General features: G+C 40.7%; 1 protein-coding gene across 2 annotated transcripts in view; it reads left to right on the top strand.

Moving 5' to 3' along the window:
* Window positions 1-26056, top strand: part of znf827 (zinc finger protein 827) — a 106786-nt gene that overhangs the window by 13189 nt on the left and 67541 nt on the right. For both annotated transcript variants that reach the window (XM_053501833.1, XM_053501834.1), the window contains exon 2: window positions 22590-23819. In XM_053501833.1, coding sequence (XP_053357808.1) covers window positions 22590-23819 — 1230 coding nt within the window. The remainder of the gene's footprint in view (window positions 1-22589; window positions 23820-26056) is intronic.

The raw sequence follows: 26056 nt of genomic DNA, 5'->3' as shown, positions 1-26056 counted from the left end.
TTTTTTGTCAAAAACAGTTTAGTGCACTTCTTCTTCTCTTGTCTTAATTCTGAGTGGAGATATGATGATTAGTGTTATAGAAGAAAAATGAGTGTTCAATATTTTTTAGCAGTTCTCTTCTTGCTTGTCAATCGAAAAAGTTAGAGGAATGAGCAACTTTGGGTAAAAGTATCATTTCGTAATTACATTGTTGCACATTAAACATTCTAATTATAGATCACAGGATTTTAAAGCTTTTTTGTTCCCCCATCTTGGGGATTTCCCTTGCAAAACAAAATCTCCGCCAGATCTCACGGGCGAGCGTCGAAAGTCTCCATCGTCCCAACACGTTAATGAGTTTAACTAACCTGTTAGCAAACTCCGAGAGCCTTTTTTTCCCCGAGCCACGGCCCGTTTATGACCAAGAAGATTAAAAGTGCCAGCAGCTAAAAAAAAAAAAAAAAAAGACTCTGAGCGCCAGCACGTTTCAAGGGAGGCGATATATCAAGCAGGAAGAGCCGGGGCGTTTGGCTGCCTTACAAAAAGCGAGGAGTTATGTCCATGATGTGGAGTCATGTCCGGAGAGCCATCGCTGCCACCGAGTTTAATTTACAACCTTAAAACCGCAGGTGTTCACCTGAGAGAGGGGAAGAAAAAAATAAATAAAAGAACGCCGGGCCACGTTGTTCTTGGCATTTCTGCAACGTCCATGCCCTTGATACACAAAGCTGACTTTCTTACAGTTCTGTTCTGGATTAATGCATCATGACTTTAAGTGTTTGGACTAACGTGATGCTACAGATCTGCCAGGAGCAGACCGGAGAATACGACTTCAAATTTGTTACAAGGAAAAGTTTGGAGTTGAAGCATGTCATGATTGACAGAACATAAAGTTCGCTGGAAATAAAGACAGCAGTGGCTTTTAAAGAATGTTATTACTGGAGAGTTGTGAGCATTGCCGCGTGTGTCGCTGGATTTAGTATCTACGTGTATCTGTTGAAATTACAGTTTGTGTCTTGCTACCTCTCTCACCAGCTTTCTGTAATAGTTTCACTGATCAGCAAAGTAGATAAACACAACCAGATCAAATGATGAGCTTCTCCAGGGCTGCGAAGCAAGAACAGACTCCAGACCTTTCTTTCTTTTTTTAAATTAAAAGAAGCCTTTTCTATTTATAATCTCCTGAGATTTCATTTAGCAAAAACTTTTCCGGTTTAAGTTGACGTCTTAGTAATGTGTTAATCTGATAAAATTAGACACATTTTTGCACCAAATCTCTCTCCTTTTCCTTAACCAATACTTTAAGACATTAACAATTAATAATCGACTAATCATTAATAAACAGCACAAACTTTCTTCCTCTGATTAGGTTTGATTTAAACACCTCTAGCAGCAACAGTTTGATTACGAATGACAAATTAATGAAGCCTGTCAAGATTAAACAAGTAATTAAGAAATTAAATACCGCTTTTGTCTCTCAGGCCATATTCCAAAACAAAGGCGCTAAAAATACAACCTACAATATTGAACTGTAAGTGCGACTTCTCGAAGTTGACAAGTTAAGAGATACATGAGCTACAAAGAAGTACTGTGCAAAACAAGTTATATTCCATTACGATATTGAGAATTTTTTTAATATAATTTTTTATTCCACGAGTGGTGATATAGAGCAGTGGTTCCCAAATAGGGGTGATCGAGATGATTTCCAAGAAATTAAATTATTTTTTTAAAAACTATTATAAATATTTTATCCATAACTAACAAAAGATAAAAACTATTAGTTAATAGTTACATTTAAAAAACATGCAAATTAAAAAGCCATCAGCCCTGCGAATTTCTTTCCGTTTGATCGCGACCCCTGAGGTAATTACGGCAGATTAACGACACAATAGCGTCAGTTGCAGCAGATCAATTTACAGCACCATGTTAAACATTCCGACATGTGCACGTAACGTGTAGGTAATTTCCTTTGCTTTATGCTTAGGATAATATTTTTGTTGAAATGAAACATTGCTTATGGCTATGGATGCACTGATGCCGTTTTGCACCACCTACTTGTGTGAAAAGACTTTTTTCGGCGCTCACGTACATAAAAAATAATACAGGTTGCGACTGAACGTGGAGGATGATCTCCGAGTCGCGGTCTCCAAAATTAACCCAAGAATGGACAAAGCTCCGAGCTTTGTGCCCACCCATCTCATTAGGTGAGGTATTTTCTTGAAATTAAACGTAAAACGTTGAAGTAAAACTATAAAAACTATTTAAAAAGGTTATATGGTTGTTAGACTGTTGTATTCTTTTGTGTTGTCATGCTTATGTTTGGATAGGCCTATTGGCACATGTGCGCCGTTGCGCGCAACGTTTGTATATTTTAAATGCTTCCGAGGATAGTGGGGGTCACGAGTCACTGGCACGGTAATTTTGGGGGTCGTGAGCTGAAAAGTTTGGGAACCCCTCATATAGAGCATAACAGCCCTTGGAAGTTATATATATATATATATATATATATATATATATATATATATATAACTATATTTATATATTATTAAATATATAAATTTCTACCCCCAGTGGTTAATTACACTAATTGTAGGTGAGAGGTGGTCTGTACTGTCCGCTGTAATGAGGAGAGAGCAGCTGTCTGACAAAACCCACATTCACAACTAGTCACAAGAAGCACTTTTCAGCAAGAACACACATCTCCGAGGTTGATAACGTTACGTTGTTTTAAACAACACTCTACCACTTTTGTCATCGCATCTTCGTTGTTCTGAATTGTGTTTAAACCATCCATACTCTTTTGTTCAATGCCAACACGACCTACACTTAAGTTAACTAGCTTGAATCCCAAATCTCTAATCCCTTAAAAAATTCTGAGGATTTAAGGATCTGGGTTTGAGTCCTGTCGTTGGTGGGTTTGCCTCACCTTATACTACCCAGTCACTGCATGCAGTGCTGGTCAAAAGGCTGGTTAGAAAAATGAGAGGGCTTCATTAAAAAGGGGATAAATGGTGCCAAGTTTTGTGCGGATCGTATGGTTCCTCCGTGGGACCCCTTGACATGAGCAGCCGAAAGAAAGATTAGTGGTGTTCATCATTAGACAGAAATTAAATGCACAGGTCAAGACTTATTAAGAAGAATCTGTTTAAATTCCACCATCCAAACAAGGTTTTGCGATTCATACACTTCCCAACTGCAGGCTGATTTTTTTTAGGGTGCCCCCTTACTATTATTATTGTAATTTTGGAAGCGCAAAAATGTTGGCGGTTAATGCAGGTCGTACCGGTGGAGCTTCACTCTGTGAATGGTGTGCTGTTACTAAATACTGAGGAATCCGACTTGGCGTTTTCTGTTTTTCCAACCCGCGACTAGGCGGCCGTATCGGCCTAAATTTCTCATTTGTGCACCCGCAAAACTTATACAAAGTTCAACCAGGTCTCCCCGAGCGCAGTGAAATGATCTCAACCTTGGATAAAAATGCGCCATTTTTTTTCCGTGTTATAAGGATCCTTTTGGTACCCGGAACCACTTTGTGGTGCCAAACCACTTTGCTCTCCTGACTCCTAGAACTGGCTCTATTTTAGTCTGACTGGAAAACAAGAGTCAAAGGGCTCAAAAAAACTCTACTACTTTAGTGAAAAAAATCATGTAGATTAAAACTAATTCACCCCTTCAAAAATGGCGCTGCAAAAATCACTCCGTAGACGATGATGGGGTTTGTAGAGTGGATACACACTGAATTTACAGTACAACAACAAAACAGACAATACCTCAGTATTTCTCTCACGATTACAACCTCAGTTCATCAAACCTGAGAGCTGGGTCTCCTGCTTTGTTTAAACTTTAAACAGAAAAGATTGGGCAAAATATTTGAGAGCAATAAAGTATTATTTTAGACTTGACCAAAAAAACCCCAGAATTTCTCCAGTATGTCTCCATTTTATTTATTATTATTATTATTATTATTACTACTATTTTTGGCTACTATACTAAAACTCTTTAAAATGTTTAATTTGGGCTTGAGTTTTGTTCATGAGGTTGAGAAAGCAGGAAAGATATTTCATGAAAACTTAAGCGTGATCATCGTACTGTGAAGACATTTGTGGCTGATTCAGAGCACAGACAGGTTCATGCAGATAGAGGCAGAATGAGGAAGGTTTCTGCCAGATAAATTCATCGGATTAAGAGAGCAGCTGCTAAAATGCCATTACAAAGCAGCAAACAGGAATTTGAAGCTGCTGGTGCCTCTGGAGTCCTGTGAACCTCAAGGTGTAGGATCCTTCAGGGGCTTGCAGTTGTGTATAAACCCACTATTCCGCCACGCTTAACCAATGCTCACAAGCAGAAACGGTTGCAGTGGGCCCAGGCATACATGAAGACTAGTTTTGTTTACTGATAAGTGTCGTGCAACCCTGGATTGAGTAGCAACTTAGATGGATGGAGTAGTGGATGGCCATCATGTTCAACAAGGCTGCAACTTCAACAATTTGGTGGTTTTGGGTCATGTTTTGGGCTGGAATCATAGGGAGAGAGCTGGTAGGCCCCTTTAGGGTCCCTGAAGGTGTTAAAATGACCTCGGCAAAGTATATAGAGTTTTTGACTTTCTTCCATGGTACAAAAAGAAGAACCGTGCCTTCCGTAGCAAAATCATCTTCATGCATGACAATGCACCATCTCATGCTGCAAAGAATACCTCTGTGTCATTGCCTGCTATGGGCATAAAAGATAAAAAACCCATGGTGTGGCCACCATCCTCCCCTGACCTCAACCCCATTTAGAACCTTTGGAGCATCCTCAAGCAGAAGATCTAGGATAGGAGGCAGTTCACATCAAAACAGCAGCTCTGGGGGGGGGCTATTCTGACATCCTGCAAAGAGATTTAAGCAGAAACTGTCCTAAAAACTCACAAGTTCAATGGATGCGAGAATTGGGGAGGTGATATCAAAGAAGGGGTCCTATGTTAAGATGTAACATGCCCTGTTAGGATGTTCTTAATTTAAATAGCTTTGATTTCAGTAAATATGACCTCATAATGCTGCAAATTCAATGAAAGCCTATTTTCATTTTTTTTACAACCTTTAAAATGTTCTAACTCTGTTGTGCATAATAATTTGGAACAGTGTGTTTTTAGTTTTTTATTTTATTTAAATTTATTTTTAATAAATATTGTTATCATTAGGAGGTTAGTTCAATAAAATTTTAATTATACCCTAATAGTTGATGACTTGAAAATGATCCTGACTGTCATTTGCATTGATTAATATTTAATTAAATATAGTTCAGGTCAGGTTCTGATGCACAAATCAGGATTAAAGCGGTGGGGTAATAACTGCGTGCTTGTTGATCATACGGTATATGCTACAGTATCGCGAGAGAAGATTTTAAACTAGCAGCGTTAATTGTGTTGCGAGACTTGGCATTTATTTGTTTATTAAAAACTTTTAATAGTTCTAAATAAAGCACTTTAGTACTTATAAATATAGTGGCTTTCAAAAGGCAAAAATTAACGCTATCGAATCAAATGGAATTGAAAATGGCAATGCCCAAAAAATCAAATCGATGGTCTACATCCGCTTCACAGCTCTAATGTTATCCAGATGGTGCAGCCAGAACGAGATTCCCGATACAAGCGCAGCCAACGCTGTAGCCCTGTTTGTTGTTTAATCCAATCTGGCAACTTTGATTTACACCATAATCATCAGGGTTTGTGCTTAATTTCATAGGTTTGTGCTTGAAGTAATCCTAAATCACATCCAATCCTCAAACAGATATGGAAGTCAAATCTTTATTTAATGTTATACACAGGGGCAGAAAGAGGACTTTACAAGAGGAGATCCCGCTCTTAAACCAAGCTCTGAACAAATGCCATGCTTGTAAAATAAAAGAAAAAAGAAAACAGCAGAGGTGCTGATTCTTTAAGCGCTGTGCTTTCAGTCCTGCATCTCTTCTTCCAGTTTCAACTTCCTCAAAAGATTAGGGTTCCTGAGACCTTTGCGCAGAACTGTAGGTGTTGAGAAGTGAAGAGAAACTAAACAAGAGAAGATCATGTTTACTAAGTAGGCAGATATTTTATACTGATACACACTGTGAAACACATTTCAGAAGAAAAAAACAAACAAACTGTTGCTCTTTTTTTTCATGGAATGTGACAGTCTGCTGCCCTTCTTGACTTTCCGATTTTTTTTAAGTTCAATTTTAAAGCGAGTAGAGACAGGGGAGAAAATCGATTCAGTTACGTATCATGATTATTTTGCAGGGCAATTCATGCATCATCACTCTAACACTATATATACAGTATGTGTGTGTGTATATATATATATATATACACACACACATACTGTATGTATAGTGTTAGAGTGATGCTGCATCACTCTAACATATAACCTGTTTGTCCCTGTCTTACAAACATTTGAGTTTTGGCAAATTTCTACAGATACGAACGGACCGTGTTTCTAATTCCGGTTTAAACACCGAAGTAGCTTACAGTAGCTTAGGTTTTAAAGTTGCTCACGTGTTTAATACAAACAATAGGGACTGCAGTGCACCAGGTACCTATGTTTACAAATATATACAATATTTTCTGTGTGTGCGGGTGAAATGAGTCGGCCTCACCGGTTTCAATCAATCAGTCCGGAAGCACGATAATAGAAAATGTCTGTCCTGTAAAGCTGAAAATAATCCTAATTTCCTAAAATCCTCAACAAAACAGAGTTCACAGTCCAATACAGTGGAAAACAGCTTTAAGAGAAAATAGCGTCTGGGATTCCCCTCGCAATTTGAAGGCGCAGAGACAACACTGTTACATTTCACTGTAAGTTTTATTTACTTAGGCACGATTACGGGTTTTGGCCACATGATGGCATTGTAGGAAAAGGGGACAGAGATTTAGTCAAGTGGTTTGGTTTGCTTTACATCATATATTCGTGTCAAAGCTATATAAGACTCACTTTGTCGGACTTAAGAACAAATCGGACTTACGAACAGGCTCCCGGAATGGAACTTGTGAGTAAATTACTACCAATAAAGTTTGTTTAGAATTGTATAAAAATCTGAAAAATGTATATACAACTAGAATATTTATAAATTTATGATAATCAGAGAATCGCGATACAGATCGAAACATCAGCTAGGTATCGCATTGAGCGATCTGTGGTGATTAGTGCATTTGTGGCGGAGAAAGGATTAAATGTGAAAAATGTAATTATGGCTGGTCTGGGTTTTATTTGCTCTTCCAAATATTCAGGGACAAAGTGAAGTAAATGTTATTTATTTATTTTTATTAATTTATTTTTTTTATAAGAAGATCAAGTAAAAAAAAAAAAAGGCCAGAAAAATCCGCCCACTGAGACGGCAGCTTTCAGATCAGACACGTCGAAAAAGAAGAGTCATTTCCTTATATATAGTCCTGCTAGTTAAAATATTTACTCCGCTCTAGAGGGTGTGTGAATCTTGTGGACCGTCATTAGTGTCTTTATAAGAGAGAAGTGAGAAGTTTTTTTTCCTCATTCTAGGCATGAGTGCAAAATTTTGACACAAGATACTCACTAGACAACATGTAGTGCAGATCAGGAAACACTCCATGGCAGTTAGATAAGACAACAAGATAATAGACAAGATAAGGAGCGACGCAAAAGCCTGCGATACACAAACCTTTCTCCTAACCTAACGTGTTATCATAAATGCTATCGAGTACGCTGGTTTACAAGTAAAAAAATCAAGATAATCCAAATAAAATGAAATCTACTGTCAGGGTGATCTGGTGGAGTAGGGATATATAGTTTCTTAGACATTTAATTCAGTTCTTATTTAAAGATTTTTATTGTAATTAATAAAGATGTAAGTAATAAAACATAGTTTGATGTGATGTTAGCTAATTTCTATAATTTTTTTTTTCAGTTTTCTAAGTTAGTGTACTTTTAAATGTTAGTTAAAGAATTAATGATTTGGTGGAATTTGCTTTTAATATATGGTGCCCTTAAAGAGACAAAGTGGGAGAAAAATCTGAAAAATTTAATCTAAAATAAGAAATATTTCTTATTGTTTTGGGCTGTTCTATAAATAATCTAGCCAAGCAACATAATCGTTATTGTTCAGGATGTTTAACGCTTAAAACCAAAAAAGCAAAAAAAAGTCAATTAGACAGGCTTCAGATATTAAAGTGTGCTTTGGGGTTTTCAGTCAAGAGTTTGGACACAAAATCTGATTTATTTTCTACATTCTAGAACAATACTAGATGTTTGTTTTTTAAAACTATGAAATAACATATTGGGTAATTAACTAACAACAACAACAACAACAGTCAGTTGTTATTGTAAGACATGAAGGTCAGCTGTTCTAAAACAGTTCTTGCAAGAACAGTATTGTGTCGAGTGCATTTACGAAACCCGTCAATCTTATGAAGACCTTCCCTGGAATGCAAGACCAAAAGTTACCTCTGCTGCAGAGGAGAGGTTCATTTAGAGTCACCAGCCTCAGAGATGACTGATTAACAAACAGCACCTCAGATAAGAGCCGTTATGAAGGATTTACAGAGCAGAAGTAGCAGATACATCACAATATCAACTGTTCAGAGGAGATTATTGTGTATTTTTAATGCCTTTAGTATTGTTTAAAGAAAAAAAAAATATATATATATATACATATAGAAAAGGCCATGGAATTAGAAGGGGTGTCCAACCTTTTGACTAGCAGTGTATGTCATGTAGAAACTAGGTTATCATTACTTTTGAAACATGAACATTTAACCACTATGGGGTTGACATTGCAAAAAGGTCGAACTCACCAAATGCTCATATGATTATTATTATAATTTTTTTTTTTACATAAAAGCAACCTAAATTAACCATAAAAATATGTGATCATGTGATTCTGTGCTGTTTTTTTGCCTGTGTGACAATTTTCTAAAAAATAATTATCTCGCTCAGTCACGTTTGTATAGTTGGTTAAAATGAATGAAAATTAATTTTATCATAATGCCTAGTCTGTGCTGAAAAAAAAAAATGTCACTCCTATATTAAACAATCCTGGCCCCTATTTTTTATTATTTTTTTCAAATAATGTATATTAATGCAAAAAAAAAAGGCAAAAAATACTCTGAGGCTTTAAGGCCTACAGTAATCAAAACTGGTTTTAAATAAGCAATCTTTTGTTCTCTAGGATTGGCTTGTGTTTCACGCTCAGGGAAGTTCTAACCAATCACAGACGAGACTAAATTCTTCTAACCAATCATAATGCAGAAGGCGAGGTTTGAGAAGTATAGCAAATCTAACCTTGCTTACGTAAACTTGCATAGATGTAATTTTAGAAATTGTCTAGTATTTACTTTTATGTATGTATAATATGAATGTTTTTTTCTGCTTGTAAGTCAGTTACCGGCTCAGTGCTTATCCAATCCAATTTTTTCTTATCAGACATTTCTTAAAGTAATCTCTTGAAGTGTTCTGTGTGTCGTGTCTTCTTATAGTGAAAGCATTAACCAGCATCAAGGAGAACTTTATAAGTGAATTCATCAGTTTTACCGTCACGCTGCTTCTGGAACTTTATATAAAGTGTAGGATACAATGTACAGTAAGGTTTAATACGAAGCTCTAATGATACACTCAGCAGACCATATAATAAAGTATAATAAAATAATAACCTTGTCATAAAAAAACAGTGTTTATATATATATCAAGTCATTAAAATGTAATCAAGCCCACATTCCACCTTTGAAAACATCCACGCTACGCTGTTTACACAAGACACTAGACGCTAGCGTAACATTGCACAGACGACATAAGCACATCAATTTTTTTTCTGGTTCAATCGACGAACGCAGGACTTCAGACTCTCACACCCTCCTTTGAGACACAACAAACCAGCAGTCGCCAAGTAACATTTCAGATGTTTATTTTCCTTAATTTTAGAATTAGTTTAGATGGGAATCTTGTCGACCTGGCAACCCCGAGCAACAAACGAAGAACGCATGCTTTGGCCAAAAAGCGTCTAGTTTAATTAGCCCCGTTTATTTGCTTTTTCGTTAAGATATTAAACAGATCAGAAGAGGAATGCGGCCATAGCGTTCGAGATATGAACAGTTATAAACATCTTAATCAATCGGAAATACGAGCGTGCGGAGCGATCAGGCGTAAGGATAAATAAATACGTCTGTTTCGAAAACAAGACACTTGTGCAGAATTAGTATTCGCGTATCGTCGTGGCGTTAGTAAGATGTGAAATTTGTAAGGTGATAAGGTATGAGGAAGTGTGGAAGATGTGAGGTACAGATGTGGATATTCTGGAGAAACTATAATATTACGTAAAAAATAAATAAATAATGAAGAGACTGGACTACACTTGCTGTCGCTGTATGTTTATTTATTTATTTATTTGTAAAATATTTTTACGTTCAATAAAACATCGCTTCCTCTAAATTCAGGGTGTCCAAAAAAATTGACATTATTTGAAGTATGAATATCTGAGTAACAACAAAAATAAAATGGGCTTCATGTTGAAAAATAAAAGGTTTAATTGTTCAAAATTACAGCAACATACTTAAACGTATATAGATTTTATACCTGATTTAAACAAGATGCTTTTTGAACTCCTCTTCAAGTTTCATAGCAACACAGAATTAAATGTAAAACATTAAACTCATTTAGGACCTTCTTTTGATCTGTCAATCTTTTGTTTTAACTACCAACATTTTCAGAATTAGCATCAGAAGAAAAGTTTAGTTTTTAACATTTACTTTCAGTTCAGTGCGTTAAAGGAAAAAAAGTAACCAAGTTTAACCAACTGGTGCTTGAGGTCCTTCAGCTTCTAAGTGCTTTCAGTCATGTTGGTAATTCTGTGTGAAACCTGATCTGTGTGTGTGTGTGTGTGTGTGTGTGTACTGTACGTATTGCGTATCGCGGGCCCTCCAGACTTATCCCACCTCAAGCTCCGCGGCACTGGAAGTCTCCGTGACACCAGCCCGCTTTGTTTTGTTTTTTTTCGTTGTTTTTTTTTTTTTTTTCCAGCCTGCCAGGGACTCGGGCTCAAACACAGCCTTCGATTTGAGTGATGCCTCAATTCAGCGTCGAGGTCAACATGAAATGTCAGCCTTCTCCTCCCTGCCAAAGGCACAGCCACGGTTGTCATAGTGATCATTACTCTGTTGTTTTTTTTTTTTTTTTTCAATGATTTGTCGAGGGGATAGTGCAACGCGAGTCCGACACACACCTGGCTCCATCCACATGCACATACACACACACACACACACATACACACTCGCAACACACCAGGAGTACAGGAGAGACGAAAATAACTCTCGCACTCCAGCATCCTCCTCCTCCTATTCCTCTCTTCCTCCTCCTCCTCTGGCTCGACAGGTTTTTTTTCTTTTCCCTTTTTTCCCCAGTTTATTTCAGAGCCGTTATCTGGCTCACGTGTCTGCGACGGAGAGAACAATGCGACGGTAACCATGGGCCGCCCTGGCCACCGTTTAACATGGAGATTGGAAAAAGGAATCAGCGCGCCATCCTCCTGGACCTGCATGTAAATGAGAGAGGAGTGTCTCTCTCTCTCTCTCTCTCTGTCTGTCTTTCTGTAACAGTCTCCCTCCCTAGCCCTTTCCGTCTAATGCTTGAGAAGCCGCCCTCCCTCTTTCCTGATTAGTGTCCCTCGTTTTGAGTGACAGGCTCGCGTCCAGGAAGCTACCGCCTCAGGCTGCACTCCCAGCTGCTGTCAAACCAATATCACTAAAACAAAAAAAAAAAGACACCAGCGCTCTTTTTTTTCTTTCTTCCAGAGTACCACCTCCCTCTCTCTCTTTCCCTCTCTCTTTTTCTGTCTGTCTGGGTGGCTCTGGTTTGGACGTGTTAGTAGGAAGGAGCGTGATTTACAGTAGCTGGACAGCTTCCCCTGGCAGCGCCAACCCCCGTCCCTGCCCGGGTAGGCGGCCTCGGCGCCGGAGCAAATGCCCGTTAGTGCCACGAGCGTCACAACACCTACTCCTACCCACCTCTGCTTCCTGTCCCTCTGCTGCTCACACTGCTACTTTTATCACTCTGGTTCACACACACACACACACACACACACACATCCTCGTGTTTTCCATTTTGTTTGCGTTTTTTTATTTTAGTGCCCAATCCATTCTCCTCACTCACAGCGTATCTCCTCCTCTCCATGCCCCGCAGTCATCAACTCAGAGCTCCGAAGGTAAATCCGAAATGATTCATTTTCAACTCGAGATTTTTTTTTCTTTTCTCCCCATCTTCGTCTATTCTCGCGCACAAGTGTGCACGTGTGTGTGTGTGTGTGTGTGGTCTCCATAAGCAAAAGAGGTGGAGGAGGAAATTTAACGGACGAGCGAAAGGGCGCTCCATCTGCAAAGAGGAATTTCAGAAATCTCCAGGCAAAAAGGCGCCTCGTTCCTCTTCCAAGAGCACTCTCACCTCTGGCACGGAGCCGGGCGTACCCACAGAGCGCCGAGGCCATGCTGAAAATACACAGATGGTAATATGTACTACATCTCGGTACAACATGGCCGCCATTATATATAGCAAGGGCCGTGCTGCGAGCGAGGCCTCGTTTCCAGCACCGTGAAAAGAATCACACACACGACGACGCAGCAGCGTTCCAGCTGCTTTACATTTCATGTGGAAATGTAGACTTTTTTTCGTCAGTCCTGGAACACACACATACACATATATACGCACACTAAGCCAAACCTTGTCAAACTGGAGCAGTTTCAAGCTACAACACGGCTGTCGGTTCATCAGTCTGGACTCGTTTGGTCTCCTCTTGAGACAGAACTGATTGTGAGAGATCCCCAATTAGCAGGATCTCCTCCCCCCCCCCACACCTCCTGCTGAGCTCCGTTAGTCACTCGAGACAGCGAGAGACCCAAATCTGTGTGTGTGTGAGAGAGAGAGTGATTCCCGCCATTTTCTCAACCGTGCGCTAATAAGACAGCACTGCCCCGCCAGGCGGACTAATTAGCATAGCCGACGGCGGCCACGGCACCACCCAGCTCCGGACACTTCATTACCGGCAACCACTCCTTATCTTCCTCCATCCCCTGAACCAACCCTCTCTCACACTTCGCTCCACTGCCTCTCTCTCACTAACAGTACTCGCTCCCAGCATGCACTGGGAGCGCCAGGAAATGGCTGCCAAAAGGGTGCCAATTAGTTTGGCTTTCGGGTTTCGCCGCCTCCAGAACGAGTCGCAGCACTTCCCTCCGAGTCTAGGAAAAGCCACGGCACTTTTTCTTTTTTTTTTCCCACCTGAGATCGTTCACACACACACACTAATTAGTTTGTCGGTGGAGACGCGCGGTGATGTCACAGAATTTAATCACAATGAAACGGAAGGATCAGACTGACTTGTCGGATACAACAGAATCCGTGTGAGATCCTTCAGCTTTGATTCGCGCTTCTGTGCAGATGATCTGTAGCTCAGCTACTATACAGTGTGGTTTAGAAATTCTGGGTCGACACAAAAACAATATAAAATAATGATTTGGCCGATAACCGACTTTGAGACCGATGCCATTTTTGTGTTATTTCCTGTTTTGTGCCTATGAAAACATTAAGATCTTCATATAAAAAATAAAAAATTAAATTCTTAAACTGTTTCAAAGCCCTTTTCACACTTTCTTTTTCAGTCAGTCAAATTTATGAAAAATAAAACCTTTAATATAACCTTCTTTACAAGGCAGATTTGTTTTCGTGAAAAACAAGGCTTTTTAACAGGCTTTTTTTATCTTTCTGTACAGCTCCACACTAAATAAGATTTTTTTCAGTACTTACATAGCACAACAAAAAGCTTTTTGTGAAACATAAATGTAATTGAATCTAAATGTAAAAGCGATTAAAAAGTATAACAAACTAACTCTTGAAATATCGCCAGAATGCATATCTTTTTCCGAGACAGTGAAGTATCCCAGCACAGCCGTCGTTTACCGACACGAGTGCACATCGTCCCTTTTTATTCGAGGTATTATAGCACCGCTTATTTCATCTTCGCCGAAGTCACAGCTGGGTAGGCTACGGTTGTACGAGGGAAAACGCAAATCAGTCAAAATCTGGTGAACAAGACAAATCAGCCATTACCGATAAATAGCCAGGAAAATGGTGCATTACTAGTACTTTATAAATCTGTACAGACAGTCCTCTAGTTAAGGACATCTAACTTGTGGACAACTCGTACTCGCAAGCCTGTTTAAATAAAAACAGTCAAAAAACCAAAAGTGGAGATGATAAGTTAAAGTGATCGGATAAAAGATGGAACATCATCAGTCTTTGGAATAGTTATTATTATTATTGTTATATTAAAAATATATATATTATTAGTCAAGTCAAGTCGGCTTTTATCGTCATGTCAATAATATAGAGTTCATTATTCCTCCAGGACCAGCTAAGACACCTAATTAGCACCATAACTTAACAAAACTATCTAAGAGCTATGCAACAAGACAACATAAAGTGCAAGTACAAATGTGCAAACAAGAGCAACAATTTATTATCAGTATTATGTACTGCATTTTTTATTTTAAAGATGTTTTAGTGAATTTTAAAACGTTTTTGTAAAATGTTTGATATGCCTACAGGGTAAAATATGTACTAGGGAGGGGAATAACCCTTTGTGCACGCATGACGTAAAAACTACTGGATGAATTTTAATGAGGTTTTTTACAGGTGTATTTGGCCGAGCTTGAGGTAACATAGGCTTTGTTTCATCACAGTCAGCCCACGGGAAAAGAAAATATTCTACTTTTGAAATTTAACCAGAAAACGCCCTTATATCGTTAAAAATCATCCTTGAAAAAAATTATCAGTTCATCTCAAAATTCAACAGATGGCGCTGTACATTTTGTGCTGTACACATTGAGTGTGTGATTGAAATCTACTTAATAAAGGCGATCTCACACCTTCATTCCGCGCACTTCACAGTAACTCGTCAAAATTGTAGTTCATTCCCTTCCTCTCTAATTTATACTGTACTATATTCTAAGACAAACATCCGACACATTGACACCAAATAAGGTCCAAGGAATCACGTGACTGTTCAGACGAGTCTAAAAATTTAGCTTTAGGACAGACTTAGGAATGGATTTTGTTCACATCCTGGGGCTGTTGGTATCAGTTTAAATGTATAATTACATCAGGGAAAAAAATTAAGAAAACAATCAGATGGGTATGGATGTTGGCTCAGAGTATCAGTACCGGAAAAGAGAAGGCGGTGTTATGTCAGGTCCAGTTAAATGGTGGGTTTGTCGTGTGTCCCACACTGGATACTGCACTAACCCCAAAGTAAATGGAAGTAAACTCAGGGTCCGATACTTGGCGATTATTTTGCGCAGCAGAGTTTCACGACGTTCGCCGCAGCCGGGCACGGACGCAGGCTGCGCTTTGTCCTACAGCCCCACAGTGAACAAGACGTGCACCCTGGAGCGTACCCACTCGTCTATTTGCGACGGAGTCAAAGCAGTTGGACCCTCAGCTTCTCCTGCAAGCCTGTGTGAGAGCGGAATATTGATGGCTGCGCCCTAGTTTAATCGACTAATGGCCTCTGTGCCTGCTTTTCACTCGGCTGAAGCAGCCTGCCCTCTGTTCACAGCAACACAACCCCCCAACCAACACCACACACCCTCCCCACCACGCACCCTCTCCGTGACCTCGGGTCAGCCGGGCCGATTTTTATGGCCCGCTGAGTGCAGAATAACCGCAGTATGTCAGTAGACAACCTCACACAAGTCATGTGGGTCTGGGAGGGAAAACCAGCAGCATCTCTTTCGCTGCCTGATTTTTCCCCTTCTTCTTCTTTCTCATTCTCATCCCTTACATTCACAAAAAACCTCCAAAGCAGTTTATAAATTGAGGCTATCCAGTTAAAGTTGCAATAAGTGACATTACTTTGCTAGTAAGTACGTGGATAGGTCAGACATTTGATTGAACCCACACCCGTCTGGATCTACAGTGACACCTCATGTAAAGCTCCACCCTACACCGTGCCAAGGCTGCAGCTTAAACCTAGTTACAAACTATTGAGGATATTTGTATAAGTCAGAACACCAAAAAAAAGAATATTGCAGCTTTTAATAGAATTGATGTGAATAATTACGAGGTGATACCGAATGCTAATACTGTATACAGGTAGTCCCCGACTTACGGACATTTAGTTCGAGTTATGAATTTCCGCCGATATGAACGGACCGCTGTTCTACTTCTCGTTAGATCGCGGAAGTAGCTCATGTGTATTGTACAAACAACAGACACTGCAGTGCACCAGATACCAATATTTACAATTATATACAATATTCTCAGTGTGTAAGCGAATGTATGAAATGTATAAAGTCCCGTATATTGTATGCGCGTGTGTGGGGGTGCGGGAGAAATGAGTCGGCCTCACCAGTTTCAATGAATCAGTCCGGGAGCACGATGATAGAAAATGTCTGTCTTGTAAAGGTGTCCTAATTTCGGAAAATCCTCAACAAAACAGAGTTTACAATCCAATACAGTGGAAAACAGCTGACAAAATGGCGTCCGGGATTTAGAGGTGTAGAGACAACACTGAGATTAATTTCTTTAGGCGAGGTTACGGTTTTGAGCCACATGATGGCAATGTGAGGAAAGGGGACAGATTTAATCAAATGGATTGGTTTGCTTTACATTGTATATTTGTGTCAATGGCGTATAACACTCACTTTGTTGGACTTAAGAACAAATCAGACTTACAAGCGTGCTCCCAGAACGGAACTCGTTAGAACGTCGGGGACTACCTGTCTTTTCCTCCCCCGTCCAGGCTGCGCGGAAAAGACCCCGCAAGATATGTTTGCTCGAAAAGCTCTCAGGAAATAATCACAAGTATGAGTAAAAATATTCTGGTTCTTCTTCCAAGCCTATGAAAAACAAATTAGATTTTTTTTTTTTCAGATCAGAAAACGAGATTAGGTTCAGAGTTGTCCGGTGTAGTTTTTTTTCCCTACTTGGTGCAGTATTCAAATTCTAGTTTCATATATATGAAATGAAATTATGCAGTAAAAATGCTCAGTAAAAGAATAAAGATGTTGTGCGTGTGTGTGTGCACACAATTTCATTTTCACCAAAGGAAAAAAAGGTCATATCTGTAAAAGTTTTGTGTAGAACTAGGTAAAACAGATCCCAACACTAAGGGGACCTGTTAATCAGTAGATTTAGATTAAAGTAAGCTGTGTAAATAAACTGTGTACAGCGCATTACGTGTATATAGACTACAGCTGCAGCGTGAGTTCTGTGTACATTCGAAATATGACTGGACTCAGAGTTTAAGAGATAAGAAGAAGTGAGAGAATTTCACACTGCAGTGTTCCCACTACACTGAACAGTGTGATTTGTAGAGTCCTTTTTTTTTTTTGTTGTTTTTTTTGTCATGACTCAGGAGGTCACAGGTTCGATCCTGGCTGACGGCTACCAGTGCTGTACCCTTGAGCGAGGCGCTTAACCCCGAGTCGCTCCAGGAGGACTGATTCTGTAGTTGTGTAACGCCGTGGCTTTGGGCGAGAGAGTCTGAGGAGCCGAGCGTAAACAGGAGGTGAGCGATGGTAAGCGCGGGGTCACAGCGAGTAGCAGGAGCGGCAGTCAGCTGGGCGGTAACGAGCCGCCCGGAGAAACCGACCCGAGCTGCAGAGAGAGCTTGTCAGGACGCGGAGATTCATCCTGACCGCTGCTAAACGGCCTGGACACCTGCACCGCTGTGGCTCTGGGTCAGAAATGATTTCAGTACTGCAGTGTTATATACACTAACACTGTAAACTGTCCAGATTATAAAATGAAGTTGGGTTCAGCGGGTCCTCGACTCGCTCGGTTCTGTTCAGCCTGAAGGAAGGACGTGTCTAATAGCGGTTTAGTTTACGGTAAAGTGTGTCCTTATCCATGCAGTAAATTACTAGTTGTGTGTTGCTTGTTGCTCTCGTTAGATTCAGATACTGATGTCGGAAATAAAGTAGAGAGAAAGAGAGGAAGAGAGAGAGAGCATGAAGGGAAATTAGAGCGAAAGATACAAGAGGAGGACAGAAGTATATCGATAGAGGCGGGATGGTAAAGCGCGACTGATAAGGAGAGAGACAAGAAGGAAGAAAGAGATGATGGGTAGAGCGAAAGATAAAGAGAGAACAGAGTAAGAATGAGAGAGGTAGTTAAAGAGAGATAGATGAAACAACGCAAACAAAAAGACACGGGTATGTAAAGAGAGGCAAGTAGGTAGAGAGGGACAAGTACTGTACCTGGAAAGAAAAATAAAGAGAGACAGGTAGATGAAGAGACGGGTATTTAGAGAGTGACATAGGGAGAGAGATGGGTATGTGAAGCGAGACAGGTAGGTGGAGAGAGAGATAGGAAGGTAGGTGAAGAGAGACAGGTAGAAGGAGGGAGAGCAGTATAGAGAGAGGATGGTGGAGAGAGACAGGTATGTGGAGAAAGTGATAGGAAGGTAGTTGGAGACGTAAAAGAGAAAGACGGGTAGATTAAGAAGTAAAGAGAAAAACATAGGTAGGTGGAGTATGTGAAGAGAGACAGGAAGGTAGAGAAAAAGAAAGGTAGATACAGCAGAGACATAAAGAGAGAAAGACAGTTAGGTGAAGAGAGAAAACTAAGTAAAGAGAGACAGGTAGGTAGTGTTCGAGATAAATCCATGCAAAATTGGAGCTGGAGTCGTGACCTTGGAAAATGTCACCCTGCCCACAGAGAGAGAGAAAGAGAGAGTGGAGGGGTGTAGTGGTGCCTAGCGTAACTTACGCGAGCAGCACGTTTGGGTGTGTATTTTGTGCGTTGTATGTGTTTTGTGTGTGTGTGTGTGTGTGTTTGTCTGTGTGTTTCTGCCTCCGAGACCTTGGGTCAGCAATCCAGCCATTTCTCTCTAACCACATTAGGGCCATTAGCAGCCGTCCTCTGCACTGTCACATGGACGCAGGTCACGCGCAGTGAACTCAAGCTACGCTCAGGTGATCTTCAGCTCCAGGCCGCTCGGCAACATCACAGCACGCACACATATACACACTCGCACATGTTTACACACCGACAATCAGTCTCAAAAACACACTCGCCCTCTTCTGCTCCGGGTATCTTAATGACGAGCGTTGCGAGACTCTGTGTTTGTACACACAAACGCGCATACACACACACACACTGTTGGACATGGTTGTGTCATGCGTTAGTAGCGGAATGTTGCTGTGGAGAGTGATGAAAGTGTGTGTTTGAGTGTGCTTTTACTTAATAAATCTGCTTGATTGTTGTTTTAAGTGCTCAGTAGGAACGGGAATCGTCCGATAAGATATTATCGCGGTACCGATCTTTATCGTGATTTTATAACTATTACGACTTTATAAATATATCATTATAAATATACATTGTTAAATTAAACACTTAGCGAAATGCAATTCTATAAATCAAAAAATGTATTTAAAAAAAATAGATTTTGAAATCAGTAAAGCGAACGTAAAAGAATCGCCTTATTGTGCTCACCCTTCTGTTGGTTCTCCGTCACATCAAAGCGAGCATGTAATGTTTAAACATGTCCTTAATTTATATTAACATTTAAAAAAAAAAAAAAAAACGTATAGTTTCTTTAGTAACAGTTCATTTACAGGGATGTCTACCGGCCATGCTGCATATTTTTAAAGTTTTGTGTAAGGGGATTTTTATTTTTTTTATTTGCCATTTTATGGAAGGAGGAGTCTCCAGTGCCAGTGGTACAAGATTAGTAAAACACTTCGTCTTACATCGTATGATAGATTATAACCAAACGAATTATAATCTAAACAAAGTAAGTGGGACACACACCTTGGGGTAGTATGCGGAAGGAGATATTGTTCTTCTGGGAATAGTAGATTGAACATACATGAAGGGTTTTGGACGTGAGATGGAGACGAAGTATGTGAAAAATTTTATAAGTGCCCCAAGTATGCCATTTTAAAGGTTGCTGATATTGCCTAATGAGTCTCTTAAAACAGGTTTACATGTATGCAACACTTAAGTTTTCTCCAAAAATAGATTTAATTGTACCCCATTTTTAAATGATTCGTAAACGACTCGTGTGAAGCAGTTCGAAGATTCAGTCCGTCTAAACCCCTCCTTTCTGTGAGCCCTCACTGCTGTGATTGGTCAGATGGCGCGGCCCGCTATGATTGGTCTACCGCTACACCGTGTGTCGGAAAATGAAACGGCCATTTCCATAACTGAACAACGACTCTGGAGACCCGTCAATACATAGAAAAGATGGCGTCATCGACATGACATTACCGTGTAACGATCAGCTAATTTTATATTACCTGTGGCTACAAAAATCGAGAGGTCTTTTATCTTTGTGTCGGTGTTGTGTTAAAAGGCTGGTGAGCAAAAAGGATAAACACAAACAAGTAGATAAAGCAAACGTGTATTATACAAAACTAAATAAAGTAAACGAAAAAGGTGCACCAGAACCAAACAAAGATATAAACAATATTTACAAACTATATATAATAAACTGTATGTGTATGTGTGCGAGTAAGTGGAAAATGTCAGAAGTCCCTGTTTTATTGTATGTGTGTTATCCGAGTATACCGAGTATGGTTCGGTCTCACCAGGGTTAATGAAGTCTGGGAGGCCGATGACGGAGGGTGAGAAGTCCGGGGAATATGTCCAGTCAAAGATAATCCGGTTAAAAAATCTTCGAAATAAAATGATCCACAGCAATCTCTCCTTCTCTCGTCCAAACAAATAACGGCTGGTCCACATTACTACTCTTTGCTGCGGCAAGCCCCAAGAGAAAAAAATTCATCCGCACACATGAAGTGCGCATGCGCCTTGCCACTTCGCGAGTGTTAAGTTCAGTTTTGGTGAATGGTGGAGAATAAACAGTTTAAAAGGATTTTGTGTGCTCTCGTTTTTTATTGTTTTTTTTTTATATTACAAAGTGTTTAAGCGAACCCGGCAAGAATGCTTGTTCACATTAACAAGAATGTGGTAACGTTAATTGTAAGATGGCAGGCAAGTTGTTCGTAACGTAGAACATGGGCGGGCAAGTTGTTTACGACGTAGAACGTGGGCGGGAATTATGCAAATATGTTATGGAGTGACATGGATCCTTAACAGAGTAAAAATAGATTTGCTAACGACTCGTTTGGCGAATGTGAGCCGACTCTTTTTTTTTAATAGATAAAAACTTCATTTATCAGGCACTGTCAGCGTCACAGATAGCGCAGATAGTTTATGTTCACATACAGCTACATGACACACTGCATGAAAGAAAATATTTAAAAAAGCATAATAGTGGCACTTTAAGAGGAAGCCCAGCATGTTTTGCATAGCTGTACGTAAAAGTGCTAAACATTACATTAAAAAATGAAACGCACACAGCTTTTTGGGCATCTGCAGTATCAGGCGCCGCGGTGTCTGTAAGATATACAAGCAAGTAAAGTATAGAAAGATGGAGATGCACAGGAAATTCTTCTCGGGCGTAGACAAACCTAAAGGAGTCTTTCGTTTCGAACCGGTCCGGTCGCGAGGTCGAGGCAGCCGTCTCCTCCACACCTCATCCCCTTCCCCTCCTCCAGTCAGCGCTGCTGGCCAGATGTGTGTCGACTGTAATGATCCCGGCGGGTCACCGGGGGCGACGTTGCCTGGCAACGACTTTGCCGTTTTTCCCTGTAAACAGAGAAGAACTCACAGGGCTTATGTCGAGGTCGGCGAGGTGAGGGAGGCCGCGATACGGAGGACACAGCGCTCAAATGAATCTTGCTTTTTCTTTTTGTACAGATCATATTCCCGTGTCAGAGGTGCACTGACCTTTTGCACGGCCACAGCTTTTTTTTTTTCATTATCTGTCCGTCCCTGCGGAGGTGGTGCCATTTAAAACGCTTAACGTAACTGTACACTCTGAGGATGGAGGGGAGTTTAAAAAAAAAAAAAAACCTCGGTGATAAGTTTTGACATGTTTCACATACAGGGCTCTGGCTGTTGTGTTTTCTTGACATGTTCTCGACAAGGCTTTGTTAATATGTATCAGGAATATTCGCTTTCTTTTGTTCGCCCTTGTCTGGCAAGCTGTAATGTTTTGCTTATGAATATTGATACATGAAGTGTATATTAATGACCCTCAGTGACCTTAACCCTATCCTTATTGGCTCCCCGGTGGTATCTGCAGCCTCATGAATATTAATGCAGTTCTGTAACCTCCATTACCCTAATCTTTGCTGTCTAGCCTCCCCGAAGAGACCGTCGCCATGGTAACCCCTTCACCAGGCTCTTTTAGACCCTGGGAAGGAAAAAAAAATGGTTAAAAAGGAAAAAAAAAATAGGCAGAGGACCGAGTCGTTCTTGCGTTGCGAATTGCACACTGGTGAAGAGTTTTTGGTGTCATTCCGTTTTTTTTCCCCCTGCATGTTCAGACTGGTCACAATGACCACGACGAGAAAGCGCGACCTGGAAAAGGTCATGATTTAAGAGATTTTTAAATATTTTTTACATTTATTTATTAGAAAGATGAAAGACAATAAGTGAAAGGAAAATAACAAATCGAAGCTCTTGATGTTTTTTTGGCGGGGGGGTTAATTCAGGTACGATGTTCTTTCACTGGTACACAGTTCATTTCTGCAGTGTGTGTAAAATCATTGTTCTGCTATCCTGCAGATGCAGAGCCATCCGAGGACGGGGCGCTAGCGGGCAGCTCGGCGGTGGAGGACGGCTGGTTTGGGAACAATTCCGACAGCCCTTCAACATCATCCTACGGCGATGTGCAGGACGACCCGCGGGTGTCTCCGGGGGACGGGGCACGGCCGGACCGCGCCGCCTCGGCCCGGAGCCCGTCGGGCTGTGCTACGCCTAATCAGCGAGTGTCACTGGAGCTTCTGGGGCTTGACGCGCGGACCTTGTCCTCGCAGGACATGTCCCTGGTATCCTCTGTCTCGCTGTCATCCATGGTATCATCGCTGTACGGCGACTCGGCCCACGGGCTCTCCAAACCGCTTAGCAGCAACCTGCGCAGACTTCTGGAGTCCGGCTCGGTAAAGATAGAATCAGGAGAGTTGATCGGGCGAGGTCTGGGCAGAGGGACGGAGTCTCCGCCTGCAGGCCTGGCGCTGTCTCCGTCCTCACATCATGCCCAGCAGTTGAGTGCCCTCGCACGCAGACTTGCCAACAGCAGTAACAACGGCGTTAGCTCTGCCTCCACTTCACCCGCCTCGGTGCCCATGGTAAAACAGGAGCCAGGAGACCCTTTTGGACCAGCGGAGCCCGCCAGCTCGGGCAACACCAGCTTCGTTTGGGTCGGAATGGGTGACAAATGGCCTCCAACTGGAAGCCTGTCTCCCGACTCGGCCATCCAGAAACTAAAAGCAGCAGCCAATGCTGTTCTCCAGGACAAGAACTCCACCTCTTTATCCTCCTCCTCGTCCTCCTCTTCAGTCACCTCCTCCTCTTCCTCATCCTCGTCTTCTTCCTCCGTGCCGCCACTCGGAGGGCGTTCGGACGACCCGGCGCGCTTCGACTCCTTCGCGTCGCCCTTTAGCTCGCAGTCTGCCAGCTCCACGCTCGCCGCACTCTCCAAGAAAGTGTCAGAGCGAAGCCAGCAGCAGCAACAGCCGCCACCTCAGCAGCAGCAGCAGCAGCAGCAGCCGTCGGCCGCCCCCTTTCTGTCTCTCGTCTCCATGACCTCATCTGCAGCGCTGCTTAAAGAAGTGGCAGCTCGGGCCGCCGGCAACATGCTGGCTGATAAAAAGGAGCCGCAGCTGGCGACGGCCAACGCCGAGGACTCCAAAGCGCAGTTAGACAGGAACCACAAGGCCCCAACGCCCAACCAGAACATGGAGCTTCTGCTGCCCACCGCCCCCAAGGGACGCACCAAGCCCAGCAGCCAAGCAGGTAACAGCTTGTCCTCACCATGGCAGATGCATGTAAACAATTCCTTTAATGCGCCGTAATGACGGCTGACAGCAGGCGATTTGGCTAAAGGCGTCCTCGTTTGCATAAAATCACCTGTACGTGAACGACTAAAGGTATTCTAACACCTTGACCTGTTTCTGCAAACTGAAAGGACTGCTCTTTTTTTTTTTTTGTAAAATAGCTAATAAAATGCCAGACTTTATTCATCTATTCATCTGCGTTAATGTGAAATAACTGACATAAACTGACCTAATTTACAGTTTCATATTTCATCATCTGGAAATTTTCTCACTCTGTATAAAAGACGGCTGATATCCAGATGAGTCATGAATATCATCAATGCCTGACTTTTTGTTTCTTAGTTTAAATACTGACTGTTTTTATTTATTTATTTTTTCGCTTGTTTGAATCACATCTTTTTGAGTCTGATCAGACAGAAGCCTTTTTTAACAAGATTTTTGTTACTTATATAAAAAAATTCTTGTTATTTAACCACGAAGCAAATCGAAGTATTCTAATAGAAGACATGTCATATTTATGAAAGGAGTCTCCAGTGTCAGCGCTTTCTGTCACTGAGCAGTACAAGATTACATGATCTGTTTCATTTCACTGCTCTGAATCTCATGCAGATTGTTGGATTTAAATCCAGTTTAAAAGCACTTGTCTGTCTCAAGCATCTATACTGTATTTCGTACAGGTTTGCAAGTCTTAAAAAACTACAAAGAAAATATTTAGTGAACGTGGTAATGCTGTGTATACCGTGTGTTTTTGATTATTTAAATGTGATGTCTAGTACAAAGGGATGATTTTTTTTCCCCCTAGACTGGTAGGTGGCGATATTGCACCAAGTGCTCATTAACGCAAAAAGAAGAAGAATACCATGATACGCTCATAAAACATGAGATTGCAGGAAATGCGAGTGGTTTGTGTGTTCTGCAAGAAGATGTAAGAGATTTTTAGGACTTTTTAAAAATGTTAGATATTTGAATGTTTCTAAATAATTTGTTTGTAAAAAAAAAACAAAAACAACACAATTTAATTGTGAATTGAAAACCAAGCCATCAGAAGATCGACTAAATCAAATAATTGATTGATAATCACAACGCAAGCTTTAGTTTTTTTTTTTTTTTATGCAATGCACTGTATTATATTTTCTTGTATTTTTGCATGTTAACACAGAGAGTTAGGGGAATAAAGAAAGAGAGAGAGAAATGAGGCTGATGAGGAAATGACTATGACCATATAAGGTCATTATAATAGTTGCTTAAGTATAAGAGTAATAAAACGCTTCTACACTGTGTGCTTTTACTTGAAAGTGTTTTTTTTTTACCATCACGTTTTTATTTTCTGGTTTAGAAGATATAATGGTGAGTCAGTGGTTAAGAGTACAGTTTGAAAGGTCCCAGGTTCAAATCCCACAACCACCAAGGTGTCACTGTTGGGCCCTTGAGCAAGGCCCTTAACCGTCAACTGCTCAGATGTTCAACGAGATAAAAATATAAGTCGCTCTGGATGAGGGCATCTGCCAAAATGCTGTAATGTCAATGATGTAGATGATAAACAACTATTAAAGTTTTTTTTCAACTTTGTAAGCAAATCTACATATTTTGTTTTAAGTATATCTTATACAGAAGCATTTATAATACGCCATACATATTTTTGCAAGAAATGACATTGTTACATTAAGCATTTTATCAAAGCGAGTTATTATTAATTTTTTTATTCCGAGCATTTTAAATACGAGCTCATTTAATCTCATGTAACATAAAATAAAAATAGACACAATCCAATGCTCTCTCAACAGTCCGAGTTTATTTCGTCAGGGATATTTTCGTTCCGATGAGCGTCATCATGAACATAAGCTCTTATTTTAGCCTTCTCGACGTGACCCAGAGAGATCTTACTGCGCATAATTACTCCTGTACCTGAGGCTGTGGATACACCATGAGGGAATAGCGTGTCTGTGTGTGTGTGTGTGTGTGTAGGTGACACTGGTGCTCACGTTGTGTAAGTGTAAGGTATAGCCTGTATGGTGAAGAAATAAAAGCACACCTCTAGAGCCGTTTTCTTCCTCTTATACCACAGGAATTTGCTATAGATTCTTTTTGTTTGTTTGTTTCATTGAAGAACAAGAAGCTAAACTATTTGAAGCAGTGGCTTAACATTGTGGAGAACAATGCATATGTTGAAGCAGATGTAAAGAATTTAGTTCCTCC

The sequence above is a fragment of the Clarias gariepinus genome, chromosome 8 (genome assembly GCF_024256425.1).
Source record: "Clarias gariepinus isolate MV-2021 ecotype Netherlands chromosome 8, CGAR_prim_01v2, whole genome shotgun sequence".
NCBI lineage: Eukaryota > Metazoa > Chordata > Actinopteri > Siluriformes > Clariidae > Clarias > Clarias gariepinus.
The sequence above is the reverse complement of the archived record's forward strand: the minus strand, read 5'-3'. Positions and strand labels throughout refer to the sequence as shown.